Source organism: Podarcis vaucheri (assembly GCF_965113315.1).
Source record: "Podarcis vaucheri genome assembly, chromosome: 12".
Classification (NCBI taxonomy): domain Eukaryota; kingdom Metazoa; phylum Chordata; class Lepidosauria; order Squamata; family Lacertidae; genus Podarcis; species Podarcis vaucheri.
Window position 1 is genome coordinate 57,484,007 of NC_138750.1, and position 15,352 is coordinate 57,499,358.

At 48.6% G+C, this 15,352-nt stretch overlaps 2 protein-coding genes across 2 annotated transcripts in view; one reads left to right on the forward strand and one right to left on the reverse strand.

Moving 5' to 3' along the window:
* Nucleotides 1-15,352, forward strand: part of GHRHR (growth hormone releasing hormone receptor) — a 443,159-nt gene that overhangs the window by 408,461 nt on the left and 19,346 nt on the right. The gene's annotated exons all lie outside the window — the stretch shown is intronic.
* Nucleotides 51-15,352, reverse strand: part of LOC309514973 (vasoactive intestinal polypeptide receptor 1-like) — a 44,575-nt gene continuing 29,273 nt past the window's right edge. Inside the window, exons 9-13 of the mRNA XM_082192520.1 lie at nucleotides 9,950-10,022; nucleotides 8,733-8,824; nucleotides 6,520-6,649; nucleotides 3,722-3,763; nucleotides 51-1,420 (exon numbers count right to left, since the gene is read on the reverse strand). Coding sequence (XP_082048646.1) covers nucleotides 1,238-1,420; nucleotides 3,722-3,763; nucleotides 6,520-6,649; nucleotides 8,733-8,824; nucleotides 9,950-10,022 — 520 coding nt within the window. The 3' untranslated portion in view covers nucleotides 51-1,237. The remainder of the gene's footprint in view (nucleotides 1,421-3,721; nucleotides 3,764-6,519; nucleotides 6,650-8,732; nucleotides 8,825-9,949; nucleotides 10,023-15,352) is intronic.

Below are 15,352 nucleotides of genomic sequence, written 5' to 3' on the forward strand. Positions count from 1 at the left end.
AAAAATGGTTTTCCCCCAAAAAATTCAAACAAACAAACAAATGAACAAATAAACATAAATCTCCACTATATTTAAATCAACGTTAGTAACATTGTTAAGTAACTTCCTCATATCCCCCTGGTTGTATTTCAATGTATATCATTTTATAACGGTTTTCCAAAACCAATATTTTTATAAAGTTAACTTATTCACTTAGCATCTTTCTTTCTTTTCAATTCAGCATTACAACATATTAATTCACCACATTACATATTAAAATCCTCAGCCTATCTGGTATTTACAAGCTTTTCCAATTAAATTAACTAAACATATTTAACTAAATAGTATTTAAATTTCATTCATTCTTCCTGTTAGTCCTCCTCCTTCTGGTCGCTGATTCTTCCAGTCAGGTTGGCTAGCTCTGAAAAATCCATCATCTTCATCTGCCATGCTTCTGGGTTTTTTATTTAAAGCAACACACACACAAACACATGGCAAGACTGCATTTCTGATATCAGCATATTTATTTGATACTAGGGGGTTGTGCCCCTGCTTGTTCTGCTTGCCATTTCCCCTTCCCCTAGAGCTTCCCCTTCCCATCCCGTGGAAACAATGAAACTTGCTTTTCACCTCCCTAGCGGGATTTCTGGAGCCACTTCTCTTTTCTACTCTGTAGCCCCACTTCACCCCTGTCTTCACCTCCAACCTCAAATCCACCCTCATCCTTTTGTGGAAGCTTCCTTGCACACAGACCACCCCTTTGGGAATCTCCTACCCCTTCCTCCTCTTACACATTGCTGCTAAGCACCCTTTTCACCTTCTGCAGAATTATGAAAACATCTTCTCTTGTTCTGCAGGTTCTTGCAGGCCCCTGCTTTCATCTTCCCCAACATCCCCACAACCCCCTAACCCCTCCACATTCCCATGAATTAGTCATGGAGTTCCCTGTCACTTTCCTAACTGCAAAACATCCATTTTTATTTTTATTTTAGTGGCTTTGTTGTACTCGGACAACAGAGAGCCCTTCAATATACTTCAATTGCACAAACCCTCCTGCAAAAGATGTGTGGTCTGAGGTACCCACATCACAACAGCCAGCCAACCTGACCCTGACTTAGCAATTTCTGTCTGAAGGCTTCTAGGTCCCATAGGGCACTTGTAGGGGGGAAGTCCTCTGATACAGCTGCCACTTCTGCTGGAACAAGGGGGCTGAGTCCCTCCCCCCAAACCCTGGAGGTCATGAAAGCGAGGAACATCTTCAGACAGAGGACAGGCCATTCTGACAGGCGCCCCTCTTGGGACTGATTCTGTCCAGCATAGATAACTGTGTGACGTAATTAACAGGGCTGTTATCTCTGGAGAGCCTCCGATGCACCCGGGCAAAGCTGAGGTAATGTCGGTAGTGCCACTTCCGGAGGCATTTCTTGAACTCGGCCTGGACCTAAGATGGAGGAAGCAAGAGCAGGAAAGTAAATGGAGGCTGACAGCTGGGACAGAGTCAAAACACAGCCCCTAACGTCAGACCCTCGGAGTGTCCCTATTTTCAAGGGACATCCCTGATTTAGAGACGCCATCTTGGTTTCTGATTTGATCCTGGAATGTCCCACTTTTCCTAAAGATGTCCCTATTTAAGTTGCATTTTAAACTGTACTCTAACTTATATTGTAATCAACTGTTTTGGGGTTTTTTTGTTTTGTTTTGTTTTACTATATTTAGCCACCCTGAGCCCGATCTTGGCCGGGGAGGGTGGGGTATAAATATTATTATTATTATTATTATTATTATTATTATTATTATTATTATTATTATCGGAGAAATGTTGGAGAGTATGGAGTTATCCGACTTGCACTTTGACGTGCTTTCAAACTGCTAGGTTGGCAGGAGCTGGGATTGAGCAACGGGAGCTCACCCCGTCGCGGGGATTCGAACCGCCGACCTTCTGATTGGCAAGCCCTAGGCTCTGTGGTTTAGACCACAGTGCCACCCACGTCCCTCATTACCCATTAACTTCCGATTCACCTCATTGTGCTTTTTATACCTTACTAGTCTATATGCACTTCATTTTTATTATTCTTTTCAGTTAATTATCAGGAAAAAGTTTTAACCTTATAATTTCCTTAAACTTCAAGACTCAATCCAAATCTGCCAAGAGATTTGTGCTATTACAGTACTTTTTAAGATATTCTTTGAACATTGTCCAATCTTTACTAAATTTCTGGTTAGAATCTCCTCTTATTCTCCCAGTCATCCTTGCAAGTTCTGAATATTCTATCATCTTTGCTTGCCAATCGGTTTTTGTGGGGATTACATCACCTTTCCAGTTTTTTTGCTATTAAAACCCTCGCCGTTGTGGTTGCATACATAAAGAGGGTTCTGTTCTATCTTATTTATTTGTTTACTTATTCCATGTGTTGGCCACTTTCTGACCAAAGTAACTTAAAGTGACTTACAATACACAAACAAACAAACAAACAAACAAACACATGCATTAAAACCAGCATTAAAGAGAATAAATAAAAAACTAAACCCTATTTTTATTTCTAAGAACCTGAGTTAAAGCATCCCAACGACTCCAGGAGGCAGTTAGGAGCCAAAGGCCTGGGGGTGGGGTGAGAGAAACATGCAGGCGCCTGGCACATAAAGCTAGGTAATGACAGTGGCTGGTAAGCCTCTCCAGAAAGAGCATGTGTGTGATGGGCTGGGATTCAGACTCAGAGGCTGAACCTGAGAAATCCCAGCCTGCACAGGAGTCCCCGCCTCCAGAAGCAGCTGAGCCTGAAGGGTCCTCACCTGTGCCGGATCCTCAGGTGCAGGCACCAGCTGAGTCTGCTCTGGCTCCTGAGGTGATGGAGGACCCATTGCCTGCAGGTGCTCCACTCTCAGCCCCGTCAGTCGAAGCTGAGGTTGCCTCTGGGTCCGGTAACCCTCCAGCCTCTTCTGAGCTGCAGAGGCTCAGGGCAGAGAGGTGGAGGGAACTAAGTTCCCGCAGGAGGAGCACTTGCCTCCAGGCCAGGAAAGGTGAGTCACCTGTGGACCAGGGCTGCCCTGTGCCTCGGGGCAGATCAAAGCCAGCCAGCCCCAGCCCCAAGTTGCGGGAGCAACGTTGTTGGTAGCCTGTTCCTGCCTGAGTTCCTGACCTCACCCAACTCCCTGCCTTGGACCCAGCTTCAGCTTTGATGGACAGCCTCCATACCGCACCCTCGACCTCGGACTGGACTTGGACCTTGCCGCACGGTTAACCCTCAGGACCAGCAAAATGTGCCAAGTGAGGATTCACCACTGAAGAGGCCCTGATATTGTGTTGCCACCTTCCGGACCTTCTGGAGAAGGGTCTCAGGTGATGATTGCCAGGTCTGGTACATTCACTGGGGGGGGGGGGATAGAGATGGTCCTCCAGGTACTGGGCAGTGGCGGAGCTAGCTGCTCGGGTACCCAGAGCGGTGCACATGCCATGCACCCAGGGGTGGGAACGATCCACCCAAGGGGCAGGGCAATCGGCGCAGTGGCGTGATCCTCCCGGCAGGGATCCAATTGCAGCACAGTTGCGCGATCCTCCTGGTGGGTGTCTGATCGTGGCACAGTGTCACCATCTGCCCGGCAGGATTTTGTCGCCCCCCTCTGGGATGACACCTGGGGCTGACCGCCCCCACCACACACCCCTTCCTACGCCCCTGGTACTGGGGTCCTGAGCTGCACAAGGCTTTATAGGTCAAAAAACCAGCACTTTCTCATTTCCACTTACCTCTCCATTTAAGAAACAGTACAGGAGAGCGACAACAAAGCCCTTTGAAAGAGAAGGAGAGAGAAGAGAATTGTGGGAGAAGCACACACCTACCAAACAAATGTGGTTTGATACGAAAATGGGCAAGGCACCTGAGCACAAGGACTGTTCTTTTCTTGCCCCTGCTTGTCTCCTTTCTAGAGACATCTGGTTGGTCTATGTCAGAAAAGAGGATGCTTGGACTAAGTGAACTTTGGTCTGATCCAGCCGGGCTCTTCTTGTTTGGCTACACACAAACACATATTGAAAGAGGGAAATGCTCCCATTTTGAGCCAGAAAGTGGAAAGCATCAGGAAATGCTTATTTCTCCAGGAGCTTGCTTTTTGATAGCTTCCAACAGGAGCAAGCCTCTCCGGCTTCCAGTTCTCAGGAGCGTAGGAATTTGTCTTATACTGAGACAGATCATTGGTCCATCCAATTGTAGGTCCAGCTGTCTGGCATAGTCTTCCTAGGATTGCAGGCAGGGGACATTCCCAGCCCTGTCTAGAGATATTTGTGTCAGGAGCTCATCCTACACTCGAGTAGGACCCTGGTAAAGACACATGCCCAACTGGCATGCTCTCTCCCTCCTGGTCAATCGTTTGGGAGCTTCAAAAGCTTTCTTCTGCCCGAACATCACAGCGACCGATGCCAACAGACATCAGCACACTTAGGGATCCGCAGAGTCTTTGCAGCTTGCGTAACAGACCTCATCAACTCAGCATTTTGGCTAATCTACTTTACAGTGGTGCCTCGCAAGACGAAATTAATTCGTTCCGCAAGTTTTTTCTTCTTGCGAGTTTTTCGTCTTGTGAAGCACAGTTTCCCATAGGAATGCATTGAAAATCAATTAATGCGTTCCTAGGGAAACCGCCTTCAGACCAGGTCCGGGGACAGTCTGTCCCCCGACCTCTTCTGAAGGCTGGGGGGGGGGAAACAAGGGCTTTTCTTCCCACCAGCAGCCTTCAGAAGGCTGTTCTGAAGGCTGGCGGTGGGAAAAAAAGCCCTTCTTCCCACCTCCCACCCCGCAAGCTCCGGGGACAGGAGGGCTTTGCTGCCGACCGCCAGCATTTTAAAAGCCCCTGCTGTCCTGGGGCGATTTTAAAATGCTGGCGGGCGGGAGCGAAGCCTCTGCTGTCCCGGGAAGATTTTAAAATGCTGGGGGTCGGCAGCGAACGTTTCGCTCCCGCCCGCCAGCATTTTAAGATCGCCCGGGACAGCAGAGAAGTCTCCGCTGTCCCGGGAAGGCAGGCGGGGGGGGAGCAAAGACTTTTGCCCCCCGCCGGCCTTCAGAAGAGGTCCTGGACCTCTTCTGAAGGCCGGCTGTGGGCGAAAGTCTTTGCTCCCGACTGCCAGCAATTTAAAACAGGTCCCCGGAGATTTCCCTATGGGCTTTCATCTTGCAAAGCAAGCCCATAGGGAAATTCGTCTTGCGAAGCGCCTCCAAAACAGAAAACCCTTTCGTCTTGCGGGTTTTCCGTCTTGCGAGGCATTCGTCTTGCGGGGTACCACTGTATTTACATATAAACACACATGGAGCACTGCAACATGGCTCCCTCTCTCTCTAGCATCAGACAGCAAAGAGAAAAAGAACAATGGACAATAGTCCCACTTCACAGAACACAGTAACACACACATCCTGTCTCCGTCACTTCCCACTCTGTGGAGTCAAAACATACAAAGTCATGTGATAGACAAAAATCCCATGACTGCAATCACGGAGCAGGAATTCTAACAATTTGGAGCTTTAACTTTCTGCATGGACGGCAGATGCTCTACCATTGCGCTGCAGACTTCCTGTATACCAGACATCCCCGGGGGATCCTTATCCACAACCCTGGTCATTCCTCCCCAGAGAAAGCTCAACAACTATGGGCAATCCTCCCCTTCCACACACACACCCCACGCACGCTCCTCCTCCCTTCGATGACAATGTGTAGATCACTGCCAGATTTTTTTATACTGGGCGTAGATCACAGTCTCTTGGGAGATGGATGTGCCTGCTGTATACTATAGGAACACTGGGAGCCATCTTATACCATCAGATAATTGGCTCATCTGGCTCAGTATTGTCCACACCGATGGACAGCATCTCTCCAGGGGTCCAGGGACAGAGGTTTACTCCAGCCCTGCCAGGAGATGTTATTCATCATCATCCTTTTTATTCGACCGTCAGTCAGAAAAAAGTACACAGTTAAAAGCTTCAGAAGATTTTAGAACTTAACCAACACTAAAATGGGCTAAACAGATAGCCCCATATCAATACAATCAATTAAGGTCTTGCGACGCTTAAAAGCTAAAAAAAGAAATTTGGCCACCAGGGAAGGTATAGCTCTAGTGACGTTATTCAGCAAGTGTGAAACCTGGTTTTCTCCGGATAGGAAGCTAAATTGACATAAGAGTGGGTCTATAAACTTTTGTCTAAGCTCTGCATAAGAAGGGCAAGTCAAGAGAATGTGTTCGGTGGACTCAACCACGCCCATGGCACAATGACAGGTTCTCTGGGCGTATGGTACTCCCCTGTACCTTCCCCACAATATCGCAGAGTCAAGGACATTTAATCTAGCCGCTGTAAGAAGTCTACGATATTCCACATAGTGAATTTCAGCAAGGTAGGGGGCTGGTAAGGTCCGATAAATCTGGTCCCCTAGGAACATCCCTGGTTTTACCTGGGCTATGTCCTCTTGTCTGGGAGATGTTATTGGGGATTGAACCTGCGACCTTCTGCAGGCAATGGCGGATGCTCTACCGCTGACCTACAGCCCTTCCCCAACTCTTACCTGAAAGGAACCCAAGCCTAGCTCAATGTACAGCCTGGCGACCATCCCAATGCTCTCTGGAAAGAAGGCAAAGATGATGTAGTGAGCCCCAAAGAGAGGGATGAGCAGCAACGTCGATTTTGCTAGTCTCCTGAAAGAGAGAATGTGGATGGGATATACGTTCAGAAAAGGCCACGCAGGTGTTTCCTGTGAAATGACGGGGGGGGGCAGCCAGGGATGACTCAGGTGGCAGTTTGCTGACAGGGCTCTGCAGGGGAATACAAAGTTTATCAGGCAGGGAAGGTGCTTCCAGTGTGGAAAAGACTTCCACAGAACACTGGGGAGGTAGTGGTGGATTAAAAAATGATGGCAGGAGTTCTCATTCATGGGGAAGGTATGCGTAGCTTGTGGATCAGGGTGTCACCCTCCACTGAGGTAGCAGAAAAGAAAATACACCAGAAGAGTCTTCTGGTGCACTGCTCCTGAATGTGGTTTCCACACAACCCCTGTGTGTCAGGAAAGAGCCAGCTCCAAGTGAAGGTTTGCAGCCAACTGCAGAGAGCAGCCAGGAACAGGGAGTCTTTGATGTTAGTCAGGCAGGGGAGAGCTGGCAGCTGCAGACTCCGACTCTTCCTGACATTGACAGGCCAGCTGATAAGGCAGTAGCGAAGAGCAGGCTAGAACGCAGCCAAAGCTCTCTGGAAGCTCAAATAGGTGCAAATAGACACACAGAGAGTCTCTCTGAAAAGGAAGAGGAGGGAGATGATCCAATAAATCTGAGGAGTCGGCGAATGGGAGGGCTGTTAGGAAGCAAAACAAGAGATGTAAGGTGTGAAAGTTCAATATATTCTGTAGAGACCGGAAGCAGTCTTCAGGAGGGCCATTTGAGTGATGATGCTGGCAGCTGCGTTACAGCTGTCCAGAGCTATCTGTTTGTTTTCGCAATAAATCCTCCTTTTTAATTGCCTACGCTTACTGGGTTACCAGCCTGGGAACCTGGACTCCTGACACTGTGTCAGGCTTCAGGGAATTGGCTTTCTCCCCCATGGCAGTAGATAAGCAGAACAAAGTAAAAGGAGTTTTCTTATAAACTTTAATAATCACAGCGAGAGAACAAAGAACACATCTCCTAAAATGGTGGTGCTCCCAATTAAGGATTCCACCCTCTTCTGTCCCTATTAAACTTTGTCGCTCCTACGTCTGAGTTTGTACCCTCTGTGCTTTCTGTTCTGCCACTTTCTGAACTGTCTGAGACTTTGGAGAAGGGGGGTGAATGCTGTCCAGAGACTGTGAATCTTTAACCCTCTCTTTCCCTGTGTTTCTTCTCCTAGCTCAGGGGTCAGCAACATGCGGCCCACAAAAGCCCATTTTACCGGCCCACGAGCCGCCCGCAAACCGAGCCACCCGCTCGGCAAGTCCCCCGCGCACTGCGCTAAACCAGCACAGCGTGGCATGGGGACTTGCCGAGTGGCACCACAAATGGCGGCTGCGCATGACCAGACTCTGAAAATCGCTTCTGCGCAGGCGCAATTTTTGGCATGCACAGAAGTTATTTCCGGCACCGTGGACATGTGCAGATGCAATTTCCGGCATCGCGCTGTGCCAGTCTGGCCCACGGACAATTTCCATAGGAGTGATCCGGCCCATGGCCAGTAAATCTTGCCAACCCCTGTCCTAGCTGTTCCGCATTCAATATTTCCCAACTTCTGCCTTCTGAACTATGTCCCTCTGCAAACCACTATACCCAATCTATTGTGTCCTCCTGCTCTTGGGAAGATTCAGGATCCGAATCAGGAGCAGGGGGAGACTCCCACCATTCCTACTCAGCACGGTCTCTGACACTTACACATTTTAACTCAGCAGCAAGCCCTGTTGGTATTCAAGGTTCAGGTCTGGTGGTGGTAGAGAGCTGCTCTTGGTGTCTCACCCATGCACAGAGTGGTACAGGGACAACTCAACCTTCCTCCTGCTTCATGAATCTGCCCAACTACCACATAAGCCACACCTTTGGCAGAAATCTGCTTACAGTGTACAGCATGGACAGAGAAGCTGTGGCCTTCCAGATGCTGTTAGATTGCAATGTCCACCATCCCTGATCTTTGGCCATGTGTTGGCTAATAGGAGCTGAAGCCCATCAACATCTGGAGGTCCACAGATTGCTCAACCCTGGTGTATGCTGTACAATCGGGGTCTAACCTCTCCGGCTCGTGAGGATGAAAGGTTTGGCCACTTACACAAAATGCCTTGTATGCCTTCCTCCAGTCTTTGAAGATTTCAATTTCTGCACCAAAATCCGGATGACGTTGAGAAAGATAGCAAAGTTCATCTAGAGTGACAAGAGGGAATCTCAGCATCCACCAAAGCTTAGTGAATACATTTCCAGGTCGCATTACTTTACCAAGAAATAACCTCGGATTGTATCCAAATGAGAGAAACAAGTGTAAGATACAGCCCTTCCTCTCTATGAAATCTAAAACAAGAGGGTAGATTTGGAGAAGATTTCTGATGGCAAGAAGACAACCAAGTACCTAGAGGGGTGATAGTAAGCTTTCTTCCACTCAAGGTCTTCAGCCAGAAGCTGGAAAACCAGTAATTGGGGTTGGTTTTTCTCTAGATCTCCTTTACTGAACAGTTCATGTGGGATAGATGACCGACAGGTAAAGGTAAAGGGACCCCTGACCATTAGGTCCAGTCGTGACCGACTGACTCTGGGGTTGCGGAGCTTATCTCACTTTATTGGCCAAGGGAGCCGGCGTACAGCTTCCGGGTCATGTGGCCAACATGACTAAGCCACTTCTGGCGAACCAGAGCAGCGCATGGAAATGCCGTTTACCTTCCCGCCAGAGCGGTACCTAATTATCTACTTGCACTTTGACGTGCTTTTGCACTGCTAGGTTGGCAGGAGCAGGGACCGAGCAACGAGAGCTCACCCCGTTGTGGGGATTTGAACCGCCAACCTTCTGATCAGCAAGTCCTAGGCTCTGTGGTTTAACCCACAGCACCACCCGTGTCCCTTTAGATGACCGACAAGTCCCCTGCAAACTTGCAAGGCCTTGATTTAGTAACACAGATGGTTCTGTTGCAAGGGGTTGTCAAGGACATTCTGCATGAATGTGGAATCTAGGTTTTCTGTGGTTCAGAGCTGTGTACCCAAACATCTGGCTAAGCAACCATAATCGGTACATTCAGCCAAAAAACAACCATCTCCATCCATGGTAATCAGGGAGCTGTGTACTTCCTCAGCCAAATCAAACAGACAAAAATTGGAGGAATTCCTCACCCTGACTGAGCAATATCCCACTTCATAGAGAAGGAGGGGGGCCTTAGGTTCTTAACATCTCAAAGGGCGCAAGGGCGGCACACAGCCCAGTGACCCCCCCCCCAATGACTGACGGGAATTGCTGGGCTTTCTGTTTTTCAAAGCATTCATTTGATCAAAAGGAAGACTCACTATGACAGTTAAAAGGATGGGTCCTTTGATGATCCAGAGGACTGCAAAGCTCTCCTCATCATCATCCCAGCATCTAAAAGAGCCAACAAAAAAGAAACAAATTGTGTCTATTACCTTGAAAGAAGAGACTTCCTCCACCTCCTCAGCCATTTGATGACTGTCGTGCTTTGTACAGTGGTACTTTGGCTCTCAAACGCCTTGGTGTTCCGGTTTGTGAACTTTTTTCGGAAGCCAAACATGCTCCGTTTTGAGTGCCACGCTTCCGTTTCAAGTGTTACGCTGAGGCCTGTCTGTTTTTGCTATTTATTTTGCGTTTTTGTTTTTGCGGCTCTTTCGTTTCGTTTTTGTAACTGTGCGGAACCCAGTTCAGCTACCAATTGATTGATGGTGTGACTGCAGTACATTGTTTATTGCTTTCATTTTATGAATCAACAGTCTCGTTAGATAGTAAAATTCATGTTAAATTGCTGTTTTAGGGGTTGTTTTTAAAAGTCTGGAATGGATTAATCCCTTTTGCATTACTTCCTATGGGAAATCACACCTTGGTTTTGGAACACTTTGGTTTTGGAATGGACTTCCGGAACAGATTTAGTTTGAGAAGGTACCAATATATACCAGTGTAAAAACCCTTCCTTCTTGTCTCAGCTATCAGTCACTCTTAATATTTCTGCTTCCTTTAACACAAGAATCATTACCAGAGAGAGGTAAGAGATTTAGATGACCAACTGTCTGGGATGTAAAACTGAAATCAAGTACAACATTCCTACAGTGGACATATTAGGGGATGTTTTGTACCACTCAGGAGAAGACTTCCTGTTTCCTCCTGAGCTGGGACAGACTTCCATTACATGTGACTTGAAAAGGGTGAGGTCTGTTGTACATGTTACGATATGAAAGCAATGCGGCCGCGAGCTGCTAGCTTGAAAGCAAAACATAATGGGAATGTTGCGACTGTTCCATGGGAAACAGAGGGACAGTCTGTTCTCAGTGCAAAGCACCGGAAATTAGCTCAGAGTGTAATATGAGCTGTACAGGAAGTACAGGAGGAGTTTGTCTCTCGGCTGCTTGAGTTTGAAGAGAGCAGACGTGTTTTTCTGTAATGCTGCAAAGACAGAAATAAAGGCATGTAAATACATTTCTGTCTATCTCTTTTCCCTGCTGGGGGGGCAGGGAAGAGTGGTGTGTTCTTCTCACGCTGGGAAGGATCGCCGATCGTGACCTAGCCTGTATCCTGCCGGAGAATGCAGACAGGGAGGTCAACCGGAGATTATCAAGCCGGGTGCCTAGAGAATGGCCAGTTTCTCCTGATAAGGCTTAAAAATCCCAACACTAGCATGGAGGAGCACATGGCCTCCATGTTCTGATCAGTGTGTCTTCTCCATTTTGTATGTTGCTGTGCGTTTGGAAAAGTTACTGCTTAGTCACAGTCACTTGGGACTAACTTCTTTATGGAATAGTTCTAGTTGTTATGTAACCTAAGCCTGCCTTCAGGGATATGTCTGTGACCCTGAATGAATCTGTGAGTAAACTACTTTTATACAGTGGTACCTCTGGATGTGAACGGGATCTGTTCCGAAGCCCTGTTCACATCCAGAAGTGAATGCAACCCACACCCGCCCATCTGCGTGTGCGCAGGTTGCGATTAGCCGCTTCTGCGCATGTGTGTGATGTCATTTTGAACATCTGCACATGCGCGAATGGCGAAACCCGGAAATAACGTGCTCTGTTACTTCCGGGTTGCCGCTGCACGCAACCCGAAAATACTTATCCCAAAGGAAGCTACTTCAACCCGAGGTATGACTGTATTAACATTAATTAGATTCTTGTGTTTATTCTTTTTAAGAGGGATTAGAAGGGATTTTACCAGGAAGGAATCTTTAACAGTAAGACTCAGATGAGTCAGCAACAAGCTGATCGCTGCATAATTCAAAAAGGGGGATGTTTGGAACTCTGCTAGAATATGGAACTTGCTAGCGCAAGTTAGGAAGGATATCATTAAATAACATATCCTCTCCTGCCTCCCTAATCATCCCCACAAACTGATCCATCTAGCTCATTGTTAGCACCTCTCAAGAGTTTCAGAAATCGGACCTCTCTATGTCAAAATGTTGGAGATCAATCCAGGAACCTTCTCACAAAGGAGGTCCTCAGTGCTGAGATATGTCCATTCCCGATTCTCAATTCACAGTTGTCGTAGTGCCCTAAATTAGGGATGGATAAATTTGTCCATTTCACTGTGTGTTCGTTTTCTCTTTTTAAATAATTATTGAATTCAGTCCTCTGCATTTCTGCGGGAATTGTTGCATTAAAAAAAATTCTTGTGAAAATTTGTCAGAATCATAATGCAAATTTCTCTTTAGTATCACATTTTTGCATGCGGTTTTGGCTAAGGTAACTGTCAGGGAACTGACATCAGAGGAAAGGGAGTTGGTAGGGCTCCCAGAGACTGGGAGAGAGTCAGCAGCCAAAGCAGGGACAAGGAGGGGGAGCGAGGGGTCTCTGGAGGAGGATCTCAGTAATGCTGAGAGAGACGCAGCAGCCCAGGCAGGAAACAGCAGGGGAGAGAAAGGGGTGAGAGACACATCCAGCGAAAATAGCGGGGAGGTGTCAGAAGCAACTGCAGGGAGACCCATGCTTCGCCGGAAGCTGCCACGTCGTGAGTCCAGGAGACGCGTTTCCGTTAAGGAACTTCTTTGCTGGAAGCGCTTCCGCAGGCAGCCACTGTCAGACTCTACTAGTGACTAGAGCAGACATGTCTGAGGAGCTCTGTCACACACAGAGGTTTGTGGGGCCGCACAAACTCTGAAGGGGCACAATTTTAAGCACAAGCAGCTAATCATCCCCTGACAGCAGTCTGACAGTCTTTGTACGCTGCCTGTGCAGGAGAAAGCATCATGAGCAACCCAGCCGGAACCGGAGAGGCAGGGGTTGGAGCTGGTCCAAGCTTGGAAGAAAGGTATCAAGCTCTGGAGGTCCAACTTGCGCTGCAGACGGCGAGGCTCGAGGAGAGAAGGGCTCAGGATGCTGACAAAAAGGGGAGAACCACTCAGTTCCCCAGAAAGGTACCAGGATTGGTGCAGAAGTTTGGGGGGGACCCCAAGGATTACCATGCCTTTAGGACCGAGATGCAATATGCCCTGAATGTGCAGTTTGATGAGTTCCCTGATGAGGAATCGCGAGTTGCTTTCGTAATTGGGCATCTTGAGAAGGGGGCGCGGGACTGGGTTCGACCCCTGATGGCAACGCACAACGATATCCTAAAGGACACTATGAAATTCTTTCGTGCAATGGATATCATGTTTTCCAGCGATATTGAGGAAGGGGTGGTGCGCAGACAGCTAATGGCTTGCAAGCAGGGAAGCAGATCTGTCCGTGAGTACTGGACTGAATTTACCATGCTGATTCACAGATTGGGGTGGGATTTATCGGCAGCACCCATTCAGATGCTATTTGAAGAAGGTCTTTCTTCGGCTGTGAAAGACGAGCTGTCCAGGAGCCCCAGGGCGGTGTCTATGGATCAGCTGACCAAATCTGCGCTGACCATTGGAGCGCGCCAGGAGGCAAGAGCCTTGGAGAGGCGGGAAGGGAGAGGGGAACGTTGGAAGGAGTTACGCATTCCAGATATTCCTGAGCCAGCTTTCCCGCCGGCAGAGCCGATGGAAATCGGAACAGCCCGCGCGCGCGCAGTTTCAAAGCCCAGTGAGGGGGCGAAGAAGGAGGGAAAGGGAGCCCGGAAATGCTATCTCTGCCAACAGCCAGGCCACTTTGCCAGAGTATGCCCCCAGAGGAAGGAATGGCAAGGGATGGTGGGAGCAGTTGAGGGGGGAGAGCAGGGAGAAACGGAGCAGGTAAAAGCCAACGCCTGGTTGCCACCGTCAGGGCACTGCAGCCAGGCCAAAGAGCAGTGAAAGTGCCCGTGCCAGAAGCTCCTCGACCTGCTCTAGTGATTGAAGTGTCGCTAGAGCTGCAAAATGGACACCCCCTAAAAATAAAGGCGCTGTTGGACTCAGGCAGCTCCTGCAATTTTATGAGCAAGGAGTTTGCTGCTGAACATCAGATACAGACTATCCCTTTAAGCAACCCCCTGCAGGTGACCACGATCGATGGCAGGGAACTGTTGGGAGGAGGAGTTAGCTTGCAGACCGTCCCAATGATAATGAGGGTGGCAAGGCACACAGAACTGATAGCGTTTAATGTGGCCACCTTGGGAGGCGCTCCCATTATTTTCGGGATGAGCTGGCTAGCCTTACATGATCCGCTGGTGGGCTGGCATCAAAGAGTGGTTTCCTTCGGTTCAGCACATTGCTTAGAACACTGCAGGGGGGAAAAGGGGTCAGCAGGGGCCCAAGCCACCCTGGCAGGGACTGAAGTAATGGGAAAGGGGAAGGTGCCACCACAGTATGCTGATCTCAGCGACGTGTTCAGCGAGAAGGAAGCTGACCAACTACCCCCGCATAGGCCCTTTGATTGCCAGATCAATTTACTCCCTGGAGCACAGCTTCCTGTAGGCAAGTTGTATGCCATGTCAGACAGGGAAATGCAGGAGTTGCGAGCGTTCATTGACAAGAACCTGAAGAGAGGCTTCATCAGAGAGTCCAAGGCAGCGGGGGGTAGCCCAGTGTTTTTTGTGGATAAAAAAAACACGGACAAGCCGAGACTGGTATGTGACTTTAGGCGGTTAAATGCAGTGACAGAGCCGGCGGCTTTTCCTATGCCCAGGATTGATGATATTTTGACCAGGGTGCGGAAAGGAAAGATTTTTACAAAGCTGGACCTAAGGGGGGCGTACAACCTGATACGTATAAGGAAAGGGGATGAATGGAAGACCACCATGTTCACCCCTTTGGGGGCATTTGAATACCTCGTTATGCCTTTTGGATTACAAACAGGCTCCGCGTGTTTTCAAGCCTTCATGAACCACGTACTGGGGCCTTTGCTCTACAAGAATTGCGTGGCCTTCTTAGATGACGTGTTGGTGTATTCGGAGAATGAGGAGCAACATGTGAGAGACGTCAGAGAAGTGTTGAGCAGGCTGCAAGCCAACAGGCTGTGGGTGAAACTGGAGAAGTGTCAGTTTCATACCAAGGAGGTGGAATTCCTGGGGTACCGCTTGTCAGACAAGGGGTTGGCCATGGACCCCGGCAAGGTTCAAGCGGTGCTGGAATGGAAAACACCCAAGACCAAGAAGGATGTGCAGAGGTTCCTAGGGTTTGGAAACTTTTATCGTAAGTTCATCCGAAACTTCGCCCACCTGACGGCGCCCATCACGGACTGTCTCAGCAGTAAAAAGAAGTTTGTTTGGACGGGGGAGGCGGAGCGAGCGTTTGAGGAACTGAAAAGGGCCTTCGCCTCTGATGAACAACTTCTACATGTGGATTTACAAAAAAAGCTGAGGGTCGAAAC